This window comes from Pithys albifrons, chromosome 15 (genome assembly GCF_047495875.1).
Source record: "Pithys albifrons albifrons isolate INPA30051 chromosome 15, PitAlb_v1, whole genome shotgun sequence".
Taxonomy (NCBI): domain Eukaryota; kingdom Metazoa; phylum Chordata; class Aves; order Passeriformes; family Thamnophilidae; genus Pithys; species Pithys albifrons.
Window position 1 is genome coordinate 13,714,716 of NC_092472.1, and position 18,575 is coordinate 13,733,290.

Genomic DNA, 18,575 nt, shown 5'->3' on the forward strand with positions numbered 1-18,575 from the left:
ACCACTTTCCTAAAACTCAATTCTTTTTTTTTCTCTATACACCCTTCTCAAGGCTTTTTTTTTTTTGATCATTGATGTCTTAGTGTATTCCTCATGCACAATTTTTTTGTCTCATTTCTTGAGAAAAGAAATACCACAATGAAGCCATTAGAGCTCCTCAGCCACCCGATCTTGGCATGAGATACCTCTGACAAAACAGAAAACACCAGTGTGAAACCAGTGCACAATCCTGAAGCAAGATCTCACTCTGGGAGAGATGAGGATCTGGGTAAGGGGATCAGCTCCCACACAAGGTATCCCACAGTACTGTGTCAAACCAAGGCAGAGAAGAGACCTTCAGTGAGCCCTCTAGTACAGTACAGCCAGGCTGGGACCACCCAGCACTACCGTTTCCCCTTGTTACCCAAAGTGTATCAAAGCCAGAAATAGCCAAAGATGGGGTTCATCCATGCATAGGCAGGAAGAAAGCAGACTATGGGAGCAAACACAGTTTGGCTTCTGTTAGAGCCTGTTCTATAGCAGACAGCAACACCACCACAGAATAGGAGGGCAGAAACACACATCTTCTAAGAAAAAGAATCACTGAGCAGTAATACTGCTTTGGACTTGTTTTTTCATCTAAAAAAGCTCTTGGGATAAAATAGAAATCCTATTTGCGTTATTCTTGAAGCAGTTGACTCTTAGTATCACTTAGAACACACTATATCACCATTAGGTACTGGTGCTCCTACACACCAAAATGGCTTTAAAGCTCTGATTTTTTTGGTATCTATAGGCCTAAGTTAACAATCAAGACTGCAAATATTTATGTACAAGTATAAACACTGCTGTGAAAGCTTAATAAACTTGTGATGAGAGGGAGATGCAACAGGTGAACAGCAGGAATCATGACAGCCATGAGATGGTCATGACATCTTAAGCATGGGGCTAGCAATGGTGTAAAAGCACAGACTGGTGTAAACCTGCCAAGAGGAAAATTCTGCTGCAGGGAAAGAAAGAATGAGCATAAATCAGGATGGAGTATAACATTGCTGAGCAAAATCGGGAAGAAAGGTAAAGAGAAGCAATGATGGGATCACAGGTTACAAAATTCGGTGCCTTTGGATCAAGTGAACCTTCTTTAAAAAAGGTTTGATTCACAATCCGTGAAATCAGTACTACAGAACCAAGTATGTGTAGCTCTGATTGCCCTTCACACTAAAAAGATGTTTAAAAAACAAATCAAAATTAAGAAAATGTTGTAATTGCTTGGAATAATTCTTGAGTGCAAATGAAAGGAAGAAAGGTTAAACTATGTCAACCTACTGAGCATGAAAACTGAGAAAAATGTCTGCAGAGGGTCACAGTGCCCCATCACCTGGGTGCACCCCCCATACCCAGAACATCTTGCCATCTGTTGGCTCTGACAGCAAATTCCCTTGAAGTACATTGTGAGCACAGGATTTTAAGCAGACAGGAGATAACAGCAGCCAAAAACAGTGGTGTGAGCTCATAGTTGCTTCAAGGAACATAATTTGCATGGGCTTTCATCACCTCAGTGCTGTCTGTACAAAGGGAGGTTTGGATTTGGAATGCCCACATCAGGCCACAAGATCTGCACAAACGCTGTGGGATCATTGCTCAATGCATCAAAATGCCCTTTGGCAGAGATGCTTTGACTGCAGGTCTCTGGATGCAGAGACTTGTTTGGGGCTGCAGGGTGGCCCCACAGCCCTTTCCCACTGTGCAACCCCACACTCTGGGGAAGCAAATGGGCTGAGGTGGCAAAGGAAGCAGTTCTGCACTGAAACAGCATGAAATCCAGGACAGGCAGCAGCAGGTGCTGACTGTGGGTGAGATATTGTGAGTGGCAGACTTAACCTGCATGAAGTTGCATAGGTGGGTTTCATTCAAGGGGGCTGGAATAGCCTCTCCACCTTCCCTTCATCAGTATTTTGGGCAAAATAATCTCTCCTCACAGAGAGAGACGCAAAAGAGAAGCAGGAGAGGAGCATTTCTCAAGGAGAAATTTTTCAGAGAAGGGATGCTCTGAAATGTTCAAGAGCAAAGAGAATATCTGTTGCACATTCCTCTCCCTTCTTCCTAAAGCTGGAAAAAAGAAACCTTAGTGAGGAAGTGAGGAAAGAGATTTCTTCCCAAAGATGGACTCCTCACAGGATTCCAGGTGCCAACTCTAAAAGCACATTGCTTCAATCTCACAGAGCATCTTTAAGAAATGATAGATTGCACTGGCTCAGAGGAAACTGCTCCCTGATAATAAATGAGTTGTTAGCAGAGGTAGCAGACTCCCATATCCATTTGTGATCCAAAGGACTCACAGCTGCTTCCCATTTTCGCAATGCCAAAACCACAGAACACCAGGCAGCAAGGGATGAGAAGGCAGCCTCCTGCGCCTGTCTGCCTGCTGCTCTCCAGTGGCTAAAGGGAGACTGTCAAGTGCAATCTCCTTTTGATGGAAACTTTTTTTTTAGTGTAAATTTGCTGTAGTTTAGTGAAGAATTCACTGTATTGGCTGCAGGCAAAGATAGCTTGGGAAAAAATCCTGCCCCTGCATGCTACACCTCTGCAGCACCTCTGGTTGCTCTGGCCATCAATCATCCAATGGCTCAAGCACCCATAGTCCTACAGCCACACACCTCATTCCTCTGGCTGCAGCCCATGCACAGGCTGAGACAACACACCTTTAATAAGGCAAACACACCTTTGCCAAGGGCTCCCATGGTCCCACCACAAGCTGCTGCTGTGCCTCAGTGTCTTGGCCCAGATTCCCTCTACGACACTGCTCTAGATTTCATTCCACAGCCCTGGGAGCCAAGCGGGTTGATTTTTTTTCCCCCATTTTTTAAATGTTGTTCTGCTTGAGTTGCTGGTTTGGATTCACACTTTCTGTCCTGAGATAGGCTTGAAACAGGAAACCTAAATGGATGTTGCTTTCACACTCACTGATATTGTTGCCAAATGACAATTAGAACTCAAGACTGGATTGAAATGGATTCAGCATGGGATCCAGAGTACCCCAGGATTTTCAGGCGTGTTTTGACCTAGGGCTTTGGGTCTGATTTGTCTCAGCTGCTATAGGATGTCAGTAATAGAAATTACCTTTTTTTTTTTTCTGGGCTAAACAACTTTGGTTTTGTTTTCTCACAAGATTATTTGTCCCAGTGACATGTAGGGGCTTAGTCGTGTTCTTCCCATTTGAGCTAGTGGGGATTTCTAAAACAAATCCCCGGGTGCTGTTTGGAAAATGCTACAGTTAACATCTGAAGGCATTCCTTTCCTGATGATACCAACCTTATGATCCCCTGGAGTCTACTCCTAGGGAAAGGCACTATTGGCCAGGACTGTATCCACAGGAAGAGAGAGAAGCAGATCTGCTTAGAGACAGCAAAAGCAAACCCAGGCATTGTAGTTAGAGCACTGCAAACACTTCTGCCAGCAGTGAGCCCATGAAAAGTGACACCAAGAGGAGAAGAGAACATCTCACAGCAACAGCAGGCCCCTGCCCTTGGGGGGCCACTGCAGTGCGGTACCAAAATACAGAAGGAGAACCTGAGCAGAGCAGTTTCTATGCCATGAACATATGTTTTCTTCACTTCTCAGCAATACATCAGAATAGCACAACTGCGAAGTGCCTGTTTGCAATGTGATGCCTGCTTTTATCAAAGCCTTTACACGCTGCTCACAGGGAGAGCAGGAAACTGTTTGATACCTCTGAGAAGTCAACTTCAGCAATGGATTGAAGAATTAGCAGGACATAATACAATTGCAGACACTTTGGGGTATGATTCATCTCACCTGCCTCTCAAGGTCTCTGGGTAAGGTAAGCCAAAATCAACATACAAATTTGTGTCTTTACTTGGTGTTTTACAGAGGAAGGAATATTTTCATTAGGGAACATGTGGGCACATGTGAGGACTTTGAGAGCAAGCAAAGCTTCCTAAGTAAAGAAGAGAAATTCAGGAATGGTCACTGAAAACTGCTATTTGAGATGCTGTGTGTTGGTATTCCCAATTCAGCATCACTAGAACTGTGACAATGCTTGAAGGAGAGTTTCCTCTTTGACAGAGCAAGCCTGTACCCCAAAGTAGTGCTAGTTACTCTAGAACAAGAGGTGATATGGGTTTTTTGGAGAACGGCTCATGTCTAGAGGTGTGTGGTTGCTCTGGAAGCAGGGGTGGAAATTCAGGAGCAATCTCACATCCTACATGGGAGGCTGCACAGTGAACTCATTGACCCTCTAAGTATCAGCACATAAACATGAGCATGTCTGCGAACATGAAGAGCTGGTTTTCTAGTCTGTGTGTGACTGTGAATGGGTGGCCTCCTGCAAGCCCTGGGACTGCCTGGACCTCTGCAAGTTCAGGAGAGGTGCTGGTATCTGCTCCCTCTGAGGTCTCTGCTGAGTCTGGCACATGAGGCTGCTAAGGTGGAGGATGTTGTGATATAGATGACTCAATGTTAGAAATCTGCCTGACTTCATCCACTCATTTCTTGCAGGTTCCCAAACAAATGGTGACTCTTAATGCCTGTCAGCCTAGGCTAATCCAGGTCCCAGACTTCTGAAACCTGAAGAGATTTCCTCTCCCAAAGAGGAGAGGCTTTGCTCCCATCAGGGAGGCTCCACTCTCCTCACAGCCTCTCTTTGCTGTTCCCACAGGAGAGGAGCACAAGGTCTCCCAGTTGACCACCCCCACACCTTGAAGCTGTGTATATTGGGTTTTGGCACAGCCAAAATGAGATGAGCAGAAAAGACCCCAGAACCAGGACAGGCTGGAAGACTGAAATAATTCTGATTAAATCTGTGAAATGCACTCAGATCTGCCTTTGCTCAGGACAGACCCGGGACAGCTGCTGTGCCCGCCTGTTTTTCTGGGACAGTGAACTGGAAATGGTGTTGCTGCTTGGGCTGCAGCACGACTCACTGCCTCGTCCTTGCCTGCAACAGCACTGTCTCTTCAGCCCCTTCCCCCACTGCAGCTGTATGTGGTTTGGCTTTCTATTACTTCCTTTGGTAGTTCATTAAAGACATTAATCACCTTCTGCACAAAGACATTTCTCCTGAACTCCCTGCAGGCCAAACCTCTTTCTCCACTGCGGCTCCACTGCTGCTTCAGCCCCTGCAGACACAGTCCTGGTGGCCCAGACCTGTCCCCATTTCCCTGCTGATCTGGTTCCCTGAAAGACACTGATCAGGTGGGCACCCCCAAACTTCCTCTGCCACATGTGTTCTGGCAAGAGCCTCCTTTCCAGCTAACCTTCACCTCGCTGTGGTCTACATCGCAGCATTTGTTGTTTCCCTTTCCACTAGCCAAGCAGTCCTACCTCAGGACTAAGCCATGACCACTGTACTTCATGTCCATCAAGCCATATATAAATGGTAGTGCCCATCATGCACTAAGGATACAAGGGGTCCTATGGAACACAGCTGGCTGAGGGGAAAGCACAGTGGCATGTCAGAACTGTTGCAGCAAGAGGACTGAGAGCTGTGTTAGACATACTAGAAGTCTGCAATAACCACCCCATGCAGGGGATTCCCTGTGTTAAGCACTGAGATTTGGCTCTGTGGCAGTTGCACCAAGGAGAGGGGAGGCCAGGACTAAGCTGAACTGTGGTGCTGGTGAAATGGGAGACAACAGCAGCTCCAGCTCATATTTGAGCAGAAGGAGGCAGAGCCCTCAGAAAACAAAATCTTCTCTGGCTTAGCTAAGAGATGAAAAGGGAGACAAGGAAAACTTCACCTACAACTTGTCCACAGACCCTCCAGAGCTGCTGCCTGGCCCCTTCCCCATGCCTTGTCTCCTGATCCAGGGTTTCTCCATCCTCTGTCCCTGTGTGCTCTCTGTTGGACTTCTCTTGCCAGTGCTTTCCTCACAAGCTCACAGGTCTTCTGGAAATCTTTTCTGCTGTTTACCTGTCAGAATAGCAATTCTGTCCTCCTCACCGATGGCACTGAATGGGCTGTGGGTGTTGCGTGGAAGGAAAGACAACAAGGCTCAGGGCATGTCAGGAGACCAGCAGAAGAAAAACCACATCTGGATCACTGTAATCACTGATGTCTTTTTGCTCATTGAAGCTTACTGCTAGCAAAGATCAAAGCAAAGTATTTGGGAGGGCAGGAAGATGAGAAGTAGCCCTTGGTTTCATGTGAGATCCTTCCACACTGCTTTCAGATAACTTACAGAGGCTTCTGTATCTCTCCTCTGAACTTCCAGCCCTCAACCTTTCATCTCCCTCCCACTTCATTTCCATTAGCATAGGGTCAGGATCTCACTTATAAAATCAAAGCCAAGACTAGATTCCTATAGCATAGAGAGAGATATAGACACATATGCCACATTCACACAAGAATCCTGCCATCATATGCATGATACAACTCAGTCTTAGACATCAGTTGTTTTCTTTTGCACTCCTCCACTCTGTCAAAAACAAATAAAACCAAAGAATGAAAAGACCCTCTTGGAGAAGCCAAGATATGGCAATTTGTAGCTGTTACTCACCTCTTCATTGCCTCTCCCTGCTACTTCCTAAACAGATCAGTCATTCTGGCCATGCATAAGCACATTTCCTGAATTGAAGCCCTGGGTGATGATTGGCAGGGGTTTGGTTTGCAGACAACAGGGAAAATAACTGATCTACATTAATAGAAAGAATCAACATTTCAGGAGCTTTTGGGGTTTTTTTACGTTGGTGTGGTAGGGCGTGGGTTTTTTAAAGAATGCTTCAGAGGGGACAAGTGGGTCTGGCTGCTAAAAAGGCAAGTGAGAAAATGAACTAGAGACTCGTTACTGTGTAAGCCAATGAGGGATCAGTTCAGCAGGTGAGCAGAGAGCAGTTTCTGCCAGATAGCACACTGCTATTACTCCAGTAATTCAGTACTATTTTGAAAAATTTTTAGCTGGAATGATGGTGGATTGCAAATGGCTTGCTTTGGCCCCTCTTCTGCATCTTGCCTAATGCCTGACTTCCTCAGGCATTACCAAAGGACATCTCATGCTATACCCAGTGGAACTTTTCGCTGGAAAAAACACCACCCTGTTTCACTTCTACGTAACTAAAGTCAGAGAAATAAACCCCTTTTCTCTTTAAAGAAATGCACTAGAAATAAATGCATCTTTGTCTTCAGATTTGTGTTAAATACCGCACCCCAGAGAATTTGGATCTTCAGAATATTAAAGCCTCCCTGACTTATTGCCCCTTTAAGGAGCATGATGATTTTGTGTTTGCTCAGAGCTCCATGTGTTACTGAAGCTAACTGGAACCATTTCCCTTTCTACTGGCAGAGAGCTGCTGCCTTTGGGGCCCTAACCCTATTAAGGGAAATGTAAACATATATCTAAAATTCCCACCAGTTTTGGAAACAAACAGGACGCTTCCCAACACTACCTTCCTTGCAGTCACATGAAGATTTCCACTCTCACCTTGCTAATATGCCAAAAAATAAAGCTTGTGTGTTTCTGGTCTAGTAGGATCCCTATCACATGAAAAAGCTTTATTTTTAGAGAAGAAAGGTTAAGCTGTGAGTGAAAACTGTGACAATCACACAATGGACACGTCCAGCCTCTGCAGCTCACTGTTTCTGAAATCCCTTCTCTGCTTGCTGCAGAGCCCAAATTTTACTTCTTCACTCTCTTTTTGACTTGTCACCAATGCGTATCTGGGATCCTTTCCAGATGAGCAGATAGATTTGCAGGTGTGAAAGTCCCCTTATTCCTCCTCTGGCTTTTCCTTTTTGCGTCATATCTGCTTTTCTCCCCAGATATCACTGAGGATAAAAAATTGAATACATAAAAATACTCATGCAAAGAGTAAGAGCCCCCATGGTCTTTGGAGAGATGGACACACCAGACTGGGGGAAACCCATTCTCAGTGTCAGTGGTGATTGTGACTGCACCCACCCTGGGGGCCCAACAGAAACACTGAGCACAGGAATCTGGTGTCGCTCCCAGGACCTGCTCCCTCCTGTATGACAGAATTTCACCCATCAGCACTCTCCTTAGGGCTAGACCTGATCCTCCAAGGAGTTGGCATCTCACTAAACAAACACACACTAGAAAGCTATAGCTCGTTCCTGCCCCAAAGTGAGCAAACTTATCCTCAGTTTGATCTAACGTGAATTGATGCTCCGTGGTTCGTCTGCCTGCATCACATCTTTTCCTATTACATAATCTAAGGAGATGTATTTCCTTGTAGTACCTATGTTGTATTAATCAGACTGCATCTGATCATTAAACCCATGTTTCTGTTGGCTTAACTCACATTAAATAGTCATAGCGAGCATCATGAACTTAGCAGGGAAAAAAAAGTCCCAAAGCACTTACATGAGATTTCTGACACTGCGAAAATAATAACAAGTCTAGCAACACCACAACTGTTACAGGGCTGGGCTTATTTAGACTGTGGAAGTTTAATTATAAAAATTGCATTTTAATTGCTTGCTGATGGAATGATTGCAACAACACCTTTACAAGAAATGGCGACTATGGTCTGTTTGTCAACAAAGAAGCTTCCTTTAAATTCAATGCACTAATTGTTTAATTAAAACAAATTTAGATCGTTGTTTGAGAACATTCAAATTCTTGCCTATTCCTTGCTGCCTCTAAGAGGTAATTTGAGATAAAAAACAATCTCTATAAATACTCTATCTATATATGTAAGTATCTAAGGAAAAGAAGAAAAAGAAATACTTCATTTCATAGCTGATTTGGATGTAAGCTTGCTGTTACTGATAAGAACATAAGAACAGGGTGAGTGATTGCTACAAATCCCTATCTAATTGGTGCTAGGAGGTCCTTATAAAATATGGACAGAATCCAAACTACATGTTCATTTTCTAATTTGCAGAACAGATTTAACTGTTGATATTCTATAGCACCCACAGCCCACACTCAGTATGAGGACCCCACAGTAACGAAGTCGGTGCATACATGGAAGGAGAGGAATAAATAATTCATTGTTTTTCAGCCTCTTTACAAGTTTTCTTGCAGCTGAAAAATACTGTTGCTATCCTGTTCAGACCTCTGTGTTTCAGGTGTGCAGCTCCTGAATGCCCCTTGTCAGCAGCCCAGCACCCAAGCATGCAAAATCCGATGGCTGCCTCAGCAAAGCTGCAGGACTCAGTGACGAACAGGGGCTATTTTAGCCACTGGTCATCCCAGCAAAGTGGCCTGAGTTTTACAGGGACAGATTTACCAAGCTGGTGACTCACCTTGTGTGAGCACTGCTCACAGGGCACAGGGTGCAGGGCACTGCCAGGGAAGGCGGTTACTGAGCCATCAGCTTCCCTGGACAGTGAGAGCAGCCACCCCATCTCCTGATGCTGCTGGGCTCACCTGGGGACTTCAGCCAGCGGCCAAAAACAGAGTGTCTGCACCACAAATTAAATAAAGCTATGGAGCTGTGCCTGAAACAACTCATATCCCCTGAGGACCTGGGCTGTGCACAGGATGGGGATGTGCATTACATGTGCACAATTGGAGGCTGAGATGAAGATTAAGAGAAAACTGTTCCCAGCTCAGGTTGTCTCAAGTAAGCAACCTCGCATCCCTTTGCTGCCAGCAGTACACAGTGCTCATATCCAATTCGAACCTGTCAGCGACAGGAATTTGCAGCTCTCTCCTAAGCTTCAGTCTCCTGTGTCCTCACAGCTGGCACAGAGCACCCCTCTTCCCACTCCTCTGCACTCAGACCTGCAGTATCAATGCTGCTATGTTGCGTCTGTCCTGAGTGCAGTCAACACAGCAAAACCCAGGATGGCAGAGTTTGCTAGAGACAGTGTGGAGGCTATAAAGCTCTTTTCCAAACATGGCTGAAGACAGAACCTGGGAATTTGTCTTTAAAGCTGGTCAGAAGGGTTTTGCTGTGTTGTGTCTCCAGGTAAATGTTTCAGCAACACCACACCATCATTTTACCCTTTGCAGTCCCCTGGCACTGCTGTGTGTTTCTGCTAAAGGAAGGACTTTCAATTCACCCTCCCCCTACACAACTGCCTTGGCATTTGAAGAAACATCTCAAAATTATAAAGCCTCCTAACCTTTAGTTAAGAACTCTCAGAGTGGCAGGTGTGTGTTTTCATACTGGTAAGGCCCACCACGAACCCAGCTGCAATCACAGAGCCTGTTCATTACAAGCTATTCTGTGGGATGGAATGAATTCAGGAAGATATTTCAGTTTTTGAAATGTGCCCATAATTCAGTGATGCTACAATATTAGCATCAACCACACATGTGAAATAGAAGGTTGCCCCACGTTGTATCTACAACGTACTTTTTTCTTTCTTAATGATTACAGTTTGCTTAAATTTTCATCCACTAATGTGCTATGCACAAGGACCACAGGACCCATGGACTGACACTTCCCTGCACAGAATACTTGCAATACTTGCATAACTATAAAAAGTCCACATCTGAAAGCATCAGAAATCCAAGTTTTTGCTGGGCTGTCACAGTGACAGCCCAGCGACATCAGCAGCCTCCTGGTATTTTCCAGACTTATCACTTTGATGGATATTATTATTTTTACCAATTCATGTTCATCACAGGAGTATCATTAACGATACTGTTACCTGGGCACAAATGGAGGCAGCATATCATGTAACTTCACCCACTGTCACACCGAAGCTTGCTCATCCTAGCCAGTAAGCAAATACATTTCAGGCAGAGGTAAACAGTGTCACAGTTGATGCTGAGATACATTTTGCACAGAACCTCCACAACCTCCTTAGCCAGGGTGCTGTCTTTGTGCTGTAGTTCATCCTGCCACTTCATCGTTGCCCCCCAAGCTGCCCAACAATGGTTTTATTTCTGCTGTCACCACTAATTCTTAATATATATTCTCTATGTTGAATGATGTTGCTTCAGACAATTGCCACAAGGACTATTTAGTACATGAGGCCAGATCCTGGCACAGTAGGATTTGCAATGGGGCTGGAACCTACCAGTGTTCCTCAGATGACCTACTGAGAGAAAGAGAGGTGCAGCACTGGGTTTACAGGGTTCAAACACCCTTGACAACGGTCAGAGAAACAGGTAATGCCAATGGCAAAGAAATGCTGTGTTCTCTATCTCCATGGGAACAAAACTAGTACTTTTAACTGGTAGCATGGCCAGTCTTTTCTCAAAAGATAAGGACCACTGCATGGGCAGGGTTTTTATTCTCTGTAAATAAACAGATCCTTCTGCTGATATCTGGTCTTGGCAACCAGGAAGGGAATTAACTGGAAGATGAGGAATGAGCTAATTCCCAACAAAAGTTTTACTTCAGCCCCAGAGCACAGAAATCAGGTCTCCTAATGGCCTGCTTTTTGGGGTTGGGTTTTTTTCACCCCTAGGGTATATGGCATAACACCTTCTTTTGTGCTTACAAAACAAATGCTGCCTTCTATAGTCTGGAAGAACTTAGGAAGTTTTTAATTATAAGAAAAGAAAAACGAGGACAAGTAAAGTTGGACTGTGCAGAGTGCTCTGCTGGTCTGATCTAGGACAATGTGCCCTACATAGAGCTCAAATATAACATCCTTTGGGAGGCTGTCTTGCTTCCATTCAGCTTTTGTGAGACCACCCCTATTCCTGTGATACTAATGACAGATTTCTGAAGCATAACTAGTACTATAGTCTTGATACCAAAGCTGTAAACAAAACCATTAGTAGCAGGCATGGAGAGGTCGGGAAAGTCATGTGCAGGTGAAGAATTATTTGAGTGATATTCTTGCAGCTTCTGCTTTCTTCCTGCTATCAGCACTGAAATAGCTCATCCCCAGCCACAGTCAGCAACTCTACCCTAGGTGAGTGACGCTTTCCCTTGATAGATACAAGGTCTGTCTTTTTTCTTCTATTTGTCTGGTTTTCCTGCCAAGAAAGTGCCATTGGACTGAGCTGAAATAGTTGCTTTTCCTTGATGGAAACCTTGTAGTTGGCAAATAGAGCGATATTAAGGAAAAGAGAAAATCTTTAGATATGTCATTACATACTGCAAAGAAAATACGGCCAAATTGTTACTCCTCTGCTATATCTACTGGGAAGGAAATTCCTGAGATCTTGTATTTGCAAACTCTCCAACAGAAAATATCACAACTTTTCTTTCTCCCTCCCTACAAAATAAAAAATAAAAGCCTTATTAATTCTCCTCTTGTACATTTCTGGCCCAGTAAATTCTTTCTGTGCATTTCTGAGCAGAGAGAACCCTTTGTGTCCACCTCCACTCCAGTCTCCACTCAACTAGAATGCAGAGAGGTTGTTTCAGTGACTCAAGAGGACACTGCAGACACAAGCCAACAAAAATCCAACAGGCTCTACAAAGGGAAGGGCTCCTTCAGCCCCTCCTGGCAGTCCATTTATGCACATACAGGCTCAGAGAGTGTCAGCAATGTCTGACAGCAGGCTGAACCAAGAAATTCTTCACACATCACACCCCATCGGCACACGTCCCTTGCCCACAGAACTGCACCGCCTTGTTCCAAGGGAAGCAAATCCTGCAACAGCCCATAACACAACCACACAGAGTTTAGTTTTCATCTGGTTTCCTCCTGGTCTTGTTTGTTGCTGCTAACTTTGGCATTTCCTGGCAAGCCAGTTTTTTCTTTTCCCAGTTATGTCATATAATGAGAACAGCACAGCTGTGCTTTTGCAAGGTGCAGATGCACCCTAAGATCAACTCTGTGTGGCAAATTCAGCCTTTAATACTTGTTTCTAGAGCCAATGATTTCCCTGTTTCTTGAAACTAGAACACTCTTACTTCTCTGTAATTATTAGGAATGCCCCTTACTCTGGATCTGGACTTCGCTTGCACCAAGCTGCTGGTTTCTGCTAGGTCTTTCTGAAATTATAAGGACAGATGGCTAAACTTGGACTGAGAAAGAAGTTTTTCACACTAAACAGGGACTCTGAGAACTCTGTAGGTGGAAAGGGGTCTCTTCGTTGTATGCCACAGCTATGGGAAATATGAGGATGAAACTATACCATAATGAGCCGGGCAGAGGTTAGAGAAATAAGAAGAAATCAGTTACTGGGGGGTTTATACCACTCTGGATATAATGGGAGAGAAGTCACTAGACACGCTGAATAACTGCAGCACTACCTCCACCCTGTGCCTTAGCACAAACCAAAATGATTCAGAAATCCTTTGTCCGTGTGTGTGGGGTTTTCTTGCCTGGACTCTACAGGTGAGGTGCACATTTAGAGCAAGGTGTCAGACACAAAATAAACCCAAGTCAGGAACAAAGACCCAAAAGTAAGGGAGAACACAGTGAATGCTGGTACTTACAGGTGTATGTCATTTCGAAGCTGTCACTAATGTTCACAATGTCGATCTGGGGAAGGAGTTTGGGGGGTTCCGTGAGCTGAGACAATGCAAACCGAAAAGCTGCATGTTCCTGGGATTGTTGATTAGGAAATAACCCCCCTGGGGAGAGAAACAGAACTATAAGAAGAAAGGTCTTAAGCACACTTGGATTAGAAACCTCTTCGGGCCAAAATATTCCTATGAGCGGAGGCTACAGCTCCCCAGCCCAGGGAGTGTCTTTACACTTGGAGACCCCCTAGCACGCAAGATCCAAGGCTTTTGTGCCCACTGCAGACAGGTTGGGAGCAGAAAACCTTTCCAGTTTGTGTGTTATGTAATGCCTGAATCACATCTAGGAACCCTGATGCATCCCTGGGCTGAGCAGCCTTCAGGATTGGGATAATCCACGGTGTTCTGCTCAACCTTCTTATCCCCCATAATTTTAAGGAAGAGCAATGGGAACACTGTCAATGTTACCTTAATAAAGGAAAAATGAGAGTCTTTATTCCTTCCCTTGCTTGTAATGAGGCTCTGTTTAAACCCTGCTGACTAGGATGAGAGGTTTGCTACAGAAGGGTTTCGGGGGTTCCCCCACACTGTGGGACTCTGGGGTAAAGGGCAGCCTGGATGAGCCTAGCCCAACAGGGTGGATGCGGACAGGGCTGCAAGAGCCAAAGCAACATGCAACCCATAACCAAACAAGTGCTGCTACTGGAGGTTTGCTGCACAGTAAAGCCGTAAATTTAACAGGTGACAGTGGCCAAACTTAAATTGGACAGGAAATCTCCTAAAGGGATCAGGCCAAGAAGAAACCCAGACAAGCCCAGAATCACAGAATGATACAAATAGGATAGGAACTGGGAACATGCTGGATGAAGGCTCAAAACATTTCTTCCCCCATAAACCTGGAATAAAGTGCAGCAATAACCTGGCCCTAGGAAAAGTTTCCTGCTGCTCCCCCAGCAGGAACCTTGGCTTGCAGCAGATCCCTTCACACCCTCCAGAAAGATGCTATTAAATTCAGCCTGTCTTGTAATCTATATGCATTTAAAGAGAGTGCTGCTATTGGCATTTTAGGAGTAGGGAAACAAAGCACTTAGCAACAAGGGAGAATTAAAGCAGCAGAAAGTGTCAATGCTCAAGATGACTTAAGAATGAAAAAATGTGCAGAGACCTGCTATCAATGTCACTTTGCACATCTTTAGTATAGAGAGCATCTTCTTATGTAGAAAGGGTTATTTGTGCATCAATATCTCCCCACATCCCCCGTTCCTCCCAGCCCACAGCCTAATCATGGGTGTCAGAGGAATAATATGCTTGTAGCCAAGTTAGACTACTATATGTGTTAGATGAAAGGGAAAAAATCTGGGATGTTGCACAAATTTGGGGTAAAGGGGAGACAGGAAGGGAGGGAGACAAGGATGCAGCATCAACAGCAATAAAAGCATCAATTGTACAGCTGGACTCAGGCAGGAGTTGCCTGAACTTGAAGGATTAGCAATTGATTGGCATTGTAAAGAAAAGAGAGGCGGGAAAGAAAATGGCATGCAAGGGAAGGGAATTTGGGGCTAGGTTACAAACCATCACCAATAAAGATCAATGGGAGAGTAATAATTAACCTGAGGAGGGAGGGAGAGGAACACTAAGAAGTTATAGGAAGGGAGGAAGGAATCAAACAGGCACTGCTGGTGTCCAGGGAGAACAAGTGGCATTAAACAGAAAGATATTTCAATGCAAAATCCTCACCCAATAGCTTTGCCTTTATTCTTTAGCAACAACGAGGGAGAGCGTCTGTTTGTTACCTCTCGCCCCAGTTACCTACACATGAGAGCATCCTCGCAAAAATGTATCATGCAACCGCCGATTTTGCAAATGCAGCAACACACAATGGCAGTCCAGGCATTCCTCAGAGCAAGAAACAGATATTTTTTCATACTTCCTCCATTTCAGAAGCACTTTTCTCCCTCTGTGTTGATGTGTGTGCAGGCATTTATTCCCAATCTTCCCCTCCCCCAAAGCCAAATTGATCCATCTCTTCTCCGTCAAAGCTGGTACCAACGCGCACATCCAGCCCTCGCAGTTCACTCCCTCGCTCTCTCTCTCACACATACACACGTATTTTCCCTTTGCAAGCACAAGAATGGGTCAGTTTTCCCCCAACGCCCCCTCTCCACCCCTACCCACTCACAAAGGTCCGTCGTCCCCAGCCCCACACTCACCTATCTGGATATTGTTGGGGAAATTGGCCCCTAACACCGTCCCTAGGAAACTGGTGCAGAAGAAGACAAAAATGTGCTGCATATTCCCTTTTGCATTGGCGAAAAAGAAGCCCAGTTCCAAGCATAGATTTGATTTTTCCCCCGCTCTGCTCTCTTTAGCTGCCTCTCTCGCCTGCCCTCCGCTGCGCCTTCGGGATGCTCGTCTCCCTTGCTCAGAATCCAGCGCTGAGACTGCCGCTGAACACCGCCTGGCAGCAGGATTAACTGAGCCCCGAGAGAAAGAAAGAGAGCCCGCTCCTCATCCACATCCCTCCCCCGCCACACACAACACACACGCACACACCAGGCGCTTCCAACCAGCTCCTTCCCCTTCTCCCAGTTGGAGCTCAACAGCTGAGTATCGCATCGCCCCTAACCCTGGATATTCTCCCCGGGGATCCTGACTGAGATCTCTAAGGGCAATTCCCACCTACCCCTAAATTCCTTGCTTTCCCCCTCAACTTCTCTTAGCAGACGCTAAAAAGAACCTGTGAATCAGTAGGTGGCAAACTCCTCTAGAGAAAGGGCTGAAACTCACTGCCTCTGATCCATCGCTTCCCAACCTGGGCTCTCACCTCTGGGTTCAGGAGTTGATCCCATCACTTTCTATAGCCTGGCTTATTAGGATAACAAAGAGGGTTGTATTCTGCAAATATTCTTTGGGAGAAAGGATTTCAGAGCAACAAACGAGAACTCAAAGGATTAAGAAGGAAACCTCAATCATCACGTTTTTCATTGATTTCTCCTGCTCACTGTTAACCTATGAGGCTTTTCACCTCTGTGCTTGATGTGAAGGAATCTGTACCATCAAATAGGGCAGGCTTCTGAAACTAGGGGGCTATTTTAGCCTGAATTACTGCAGAAGCTGTTCTGTGGCAGTTCTAGTGAGGCTGGAGCATATTTGATCATAAACAACTTTGCTCAAAAAAAAAACGTGGGAGGGGGGGCAATAAAAGTAGAAACAACAAAAAACAGCTCCTAGGCACAACTTGTGGTATAGAAATTTTTGAGAAAGAACTGTGATGAACACAAGAGCCACAATCATCTCAGAAAGGAAAGAAAACTCACCCATTCTCCTCTGAAGTCCCAAACCAAACTTGAGGCCACTTGTGACAGAACCTGAATGCTCAAGTCCAAGCCTAGAGATTCTGCCCTTACTGTTTGCAGGCTTGATACACACAAGGGCTACATAGCAAAGAGGAAAGAGAAAGTAAAAAGCCTGTTTGGGGTAGAATTAGAAATAGGACTTAGGTGCCCAGTGTTCTGGTTTGATAAAGGGTCCCTTGCCCTAGTCCTCACTCCCCATCTCCAAAAGCATGTGGTTAAATTGGAAGAACACCCAACAGTGGTGACCAATGTTTAAAGGTCAAGACCTGCTCCTGCATAAAGAACAGTTGGACACATGAGCACACTGCAGAGATGGATAACCAAAATGGGATGTGACCAAGCCTACAAGATTTGCAGTAGTATGCAGAAGTTCTCTGTTGGCCACAGGGCCCAGGTATGACATGACACATGGTGTGACTCCTGTGCAAGACTAAGAGTTGGGCTTGATGATCTTTGTGGGTCCCTTCCAACTCAGCATATTCTGTGATTCTGTAATAATTTTATGCTGCAGAGATAATACTACTCTTTATATCCTCAGACCTCCATTTAATATCTGCAAATAAGAGTTTGGGCTCTTTAGTATCTTCCTAGACAGTTTTTTTGATTTCACTCTGACTTCTGGAATGACAAAATGTTAAACACCCTCATAAATGCCAGAGTTGGCATGGGGGCGCAGAACTGTGCTCTTATACCTTGTATCAGACAGCAGTTGCACTGATGCCTGAAATTTTGTGGCCTCTTACAAGGACAGTACCTATAGTTACACTGCAAAAAAGCAGAGCCGAGGAGACTTGCCTCCTCATGGTAAGTAATGAAATGTCTGTCTAGGATGGACTCCTTTTTTCCCCAGACAACCCTTTACCAGGTGACCAGGCAATGATTCTTGGTGCCAGAGACTGCAGGTTCATTAGAACAATCATTCAGGCACTCAGGGGTCAGTTGATATTGGCCAAAGGATGCCCTGACCCTGTCTCACTGCCTGGGTGACTGTCAGCCCAAAGTCATATTCAAGCACAAAAATTCACATCTGCTGTTCACAGGAGCACCTCCATGAGACTTCCATTTCACTCCTTGTATAATTTAGCAATACTGATTTCAGGCTAAAATAACCTGCTGATAGGTTTTATGGGATGTTGCTTTCCATCCAGAATTTAATAGAAACAGCTGCATTTGTAATCTGAAGAAAGGCACTGAAGGATAACCAGTGCAACAGAAAGATGCTAGCATGTTTTCAAACTCCCAAACAGCCTATCTGATAACAATAATAGTAACCGTAACAATAAAATATTATAATAGCTTGCAGAAAACTTGCACAGTTGCATTAATTAATAATGCTGCTTTTGTCTATAAACCTCTCAAAATGCAGGTGGCTTAACAAGGGGAACCTCACTACAGTGTAACAAGATAAGTAGTAATAAGATCATTATTTTAAGAAGGTATTCATTTCCTTTTTCCCTATAGACAACAACATTTTATTCAGAGTTTGTTATCGTAAGAATGTTCAGAATTAACTCTATGTGCTCTGAAGGTTCTTTAAATCAACATCCAAGCAACACAGCTTCTGAACTTTTGGCTAAAATCCAAAATGAGTCTTGGGAAATTATTGAAACTCTTCAATCTCACAGGAATAGTCATAACCGAAACACAGATCAAGCCACCAATCTTCTGAGAGAAGAACACAATTGAATTATCTAGATTCCTAAAACCAATTGAAAGAGCTTTTTCCTCCTTTCAGAATTCAGAAAATCATTCAATGCAGAATACAAGTGAATTGCACAGTACCATTTTAATCAGGAGCAACTGAAAATATCAGGAAGTGGAGTTTTTTTAAAACATGTATTTTTTCCCAAAGGACTTTTAAGACATAGATGGGACAGGCAGGCATCTGGTGGACAACAGGGAACACACAACAGACTTTAGTCAGATTAATTCATA

At 44.6% G+C, this 18,575-nt stretch overlaps 1 protein-coding gene across 3 annotated transcripts in view; it reads right to left on the bottom strand.

Annotated features, from left to right (window-relative positions):
- Positions 1-15,808, bottom strand: part of GRIA1 (glutamate ionotropic receptor AMPA type subunit 1) — a 120,469-nt gene extending 104,661 nt beyond the window's left edge. For all 3 annotated transcript variants that reach the window (XM_071570522.1, XM_071570523.1, XM_071570524.1), the window contains exons 1-2: positions 15,495-15,808; positions 13,258-13,395 (exon numbers count right to left, since the gene is read on the bottom strand). In XM_071570522.1, coding sequence (XP_071426623.1) covers positions 13,258-13,395; positions 15,495-15,576 — 220 coding nt within the window. In that variant the 5' untranslated portion in view covers positions 15,577-15,808. The remainder of the gene's footprint in view (positions 1-13,257; positions 13,396-15,494) is intronic.
- Positions 15,809-18,575: the final 2,767 nt, after the last annotated feature.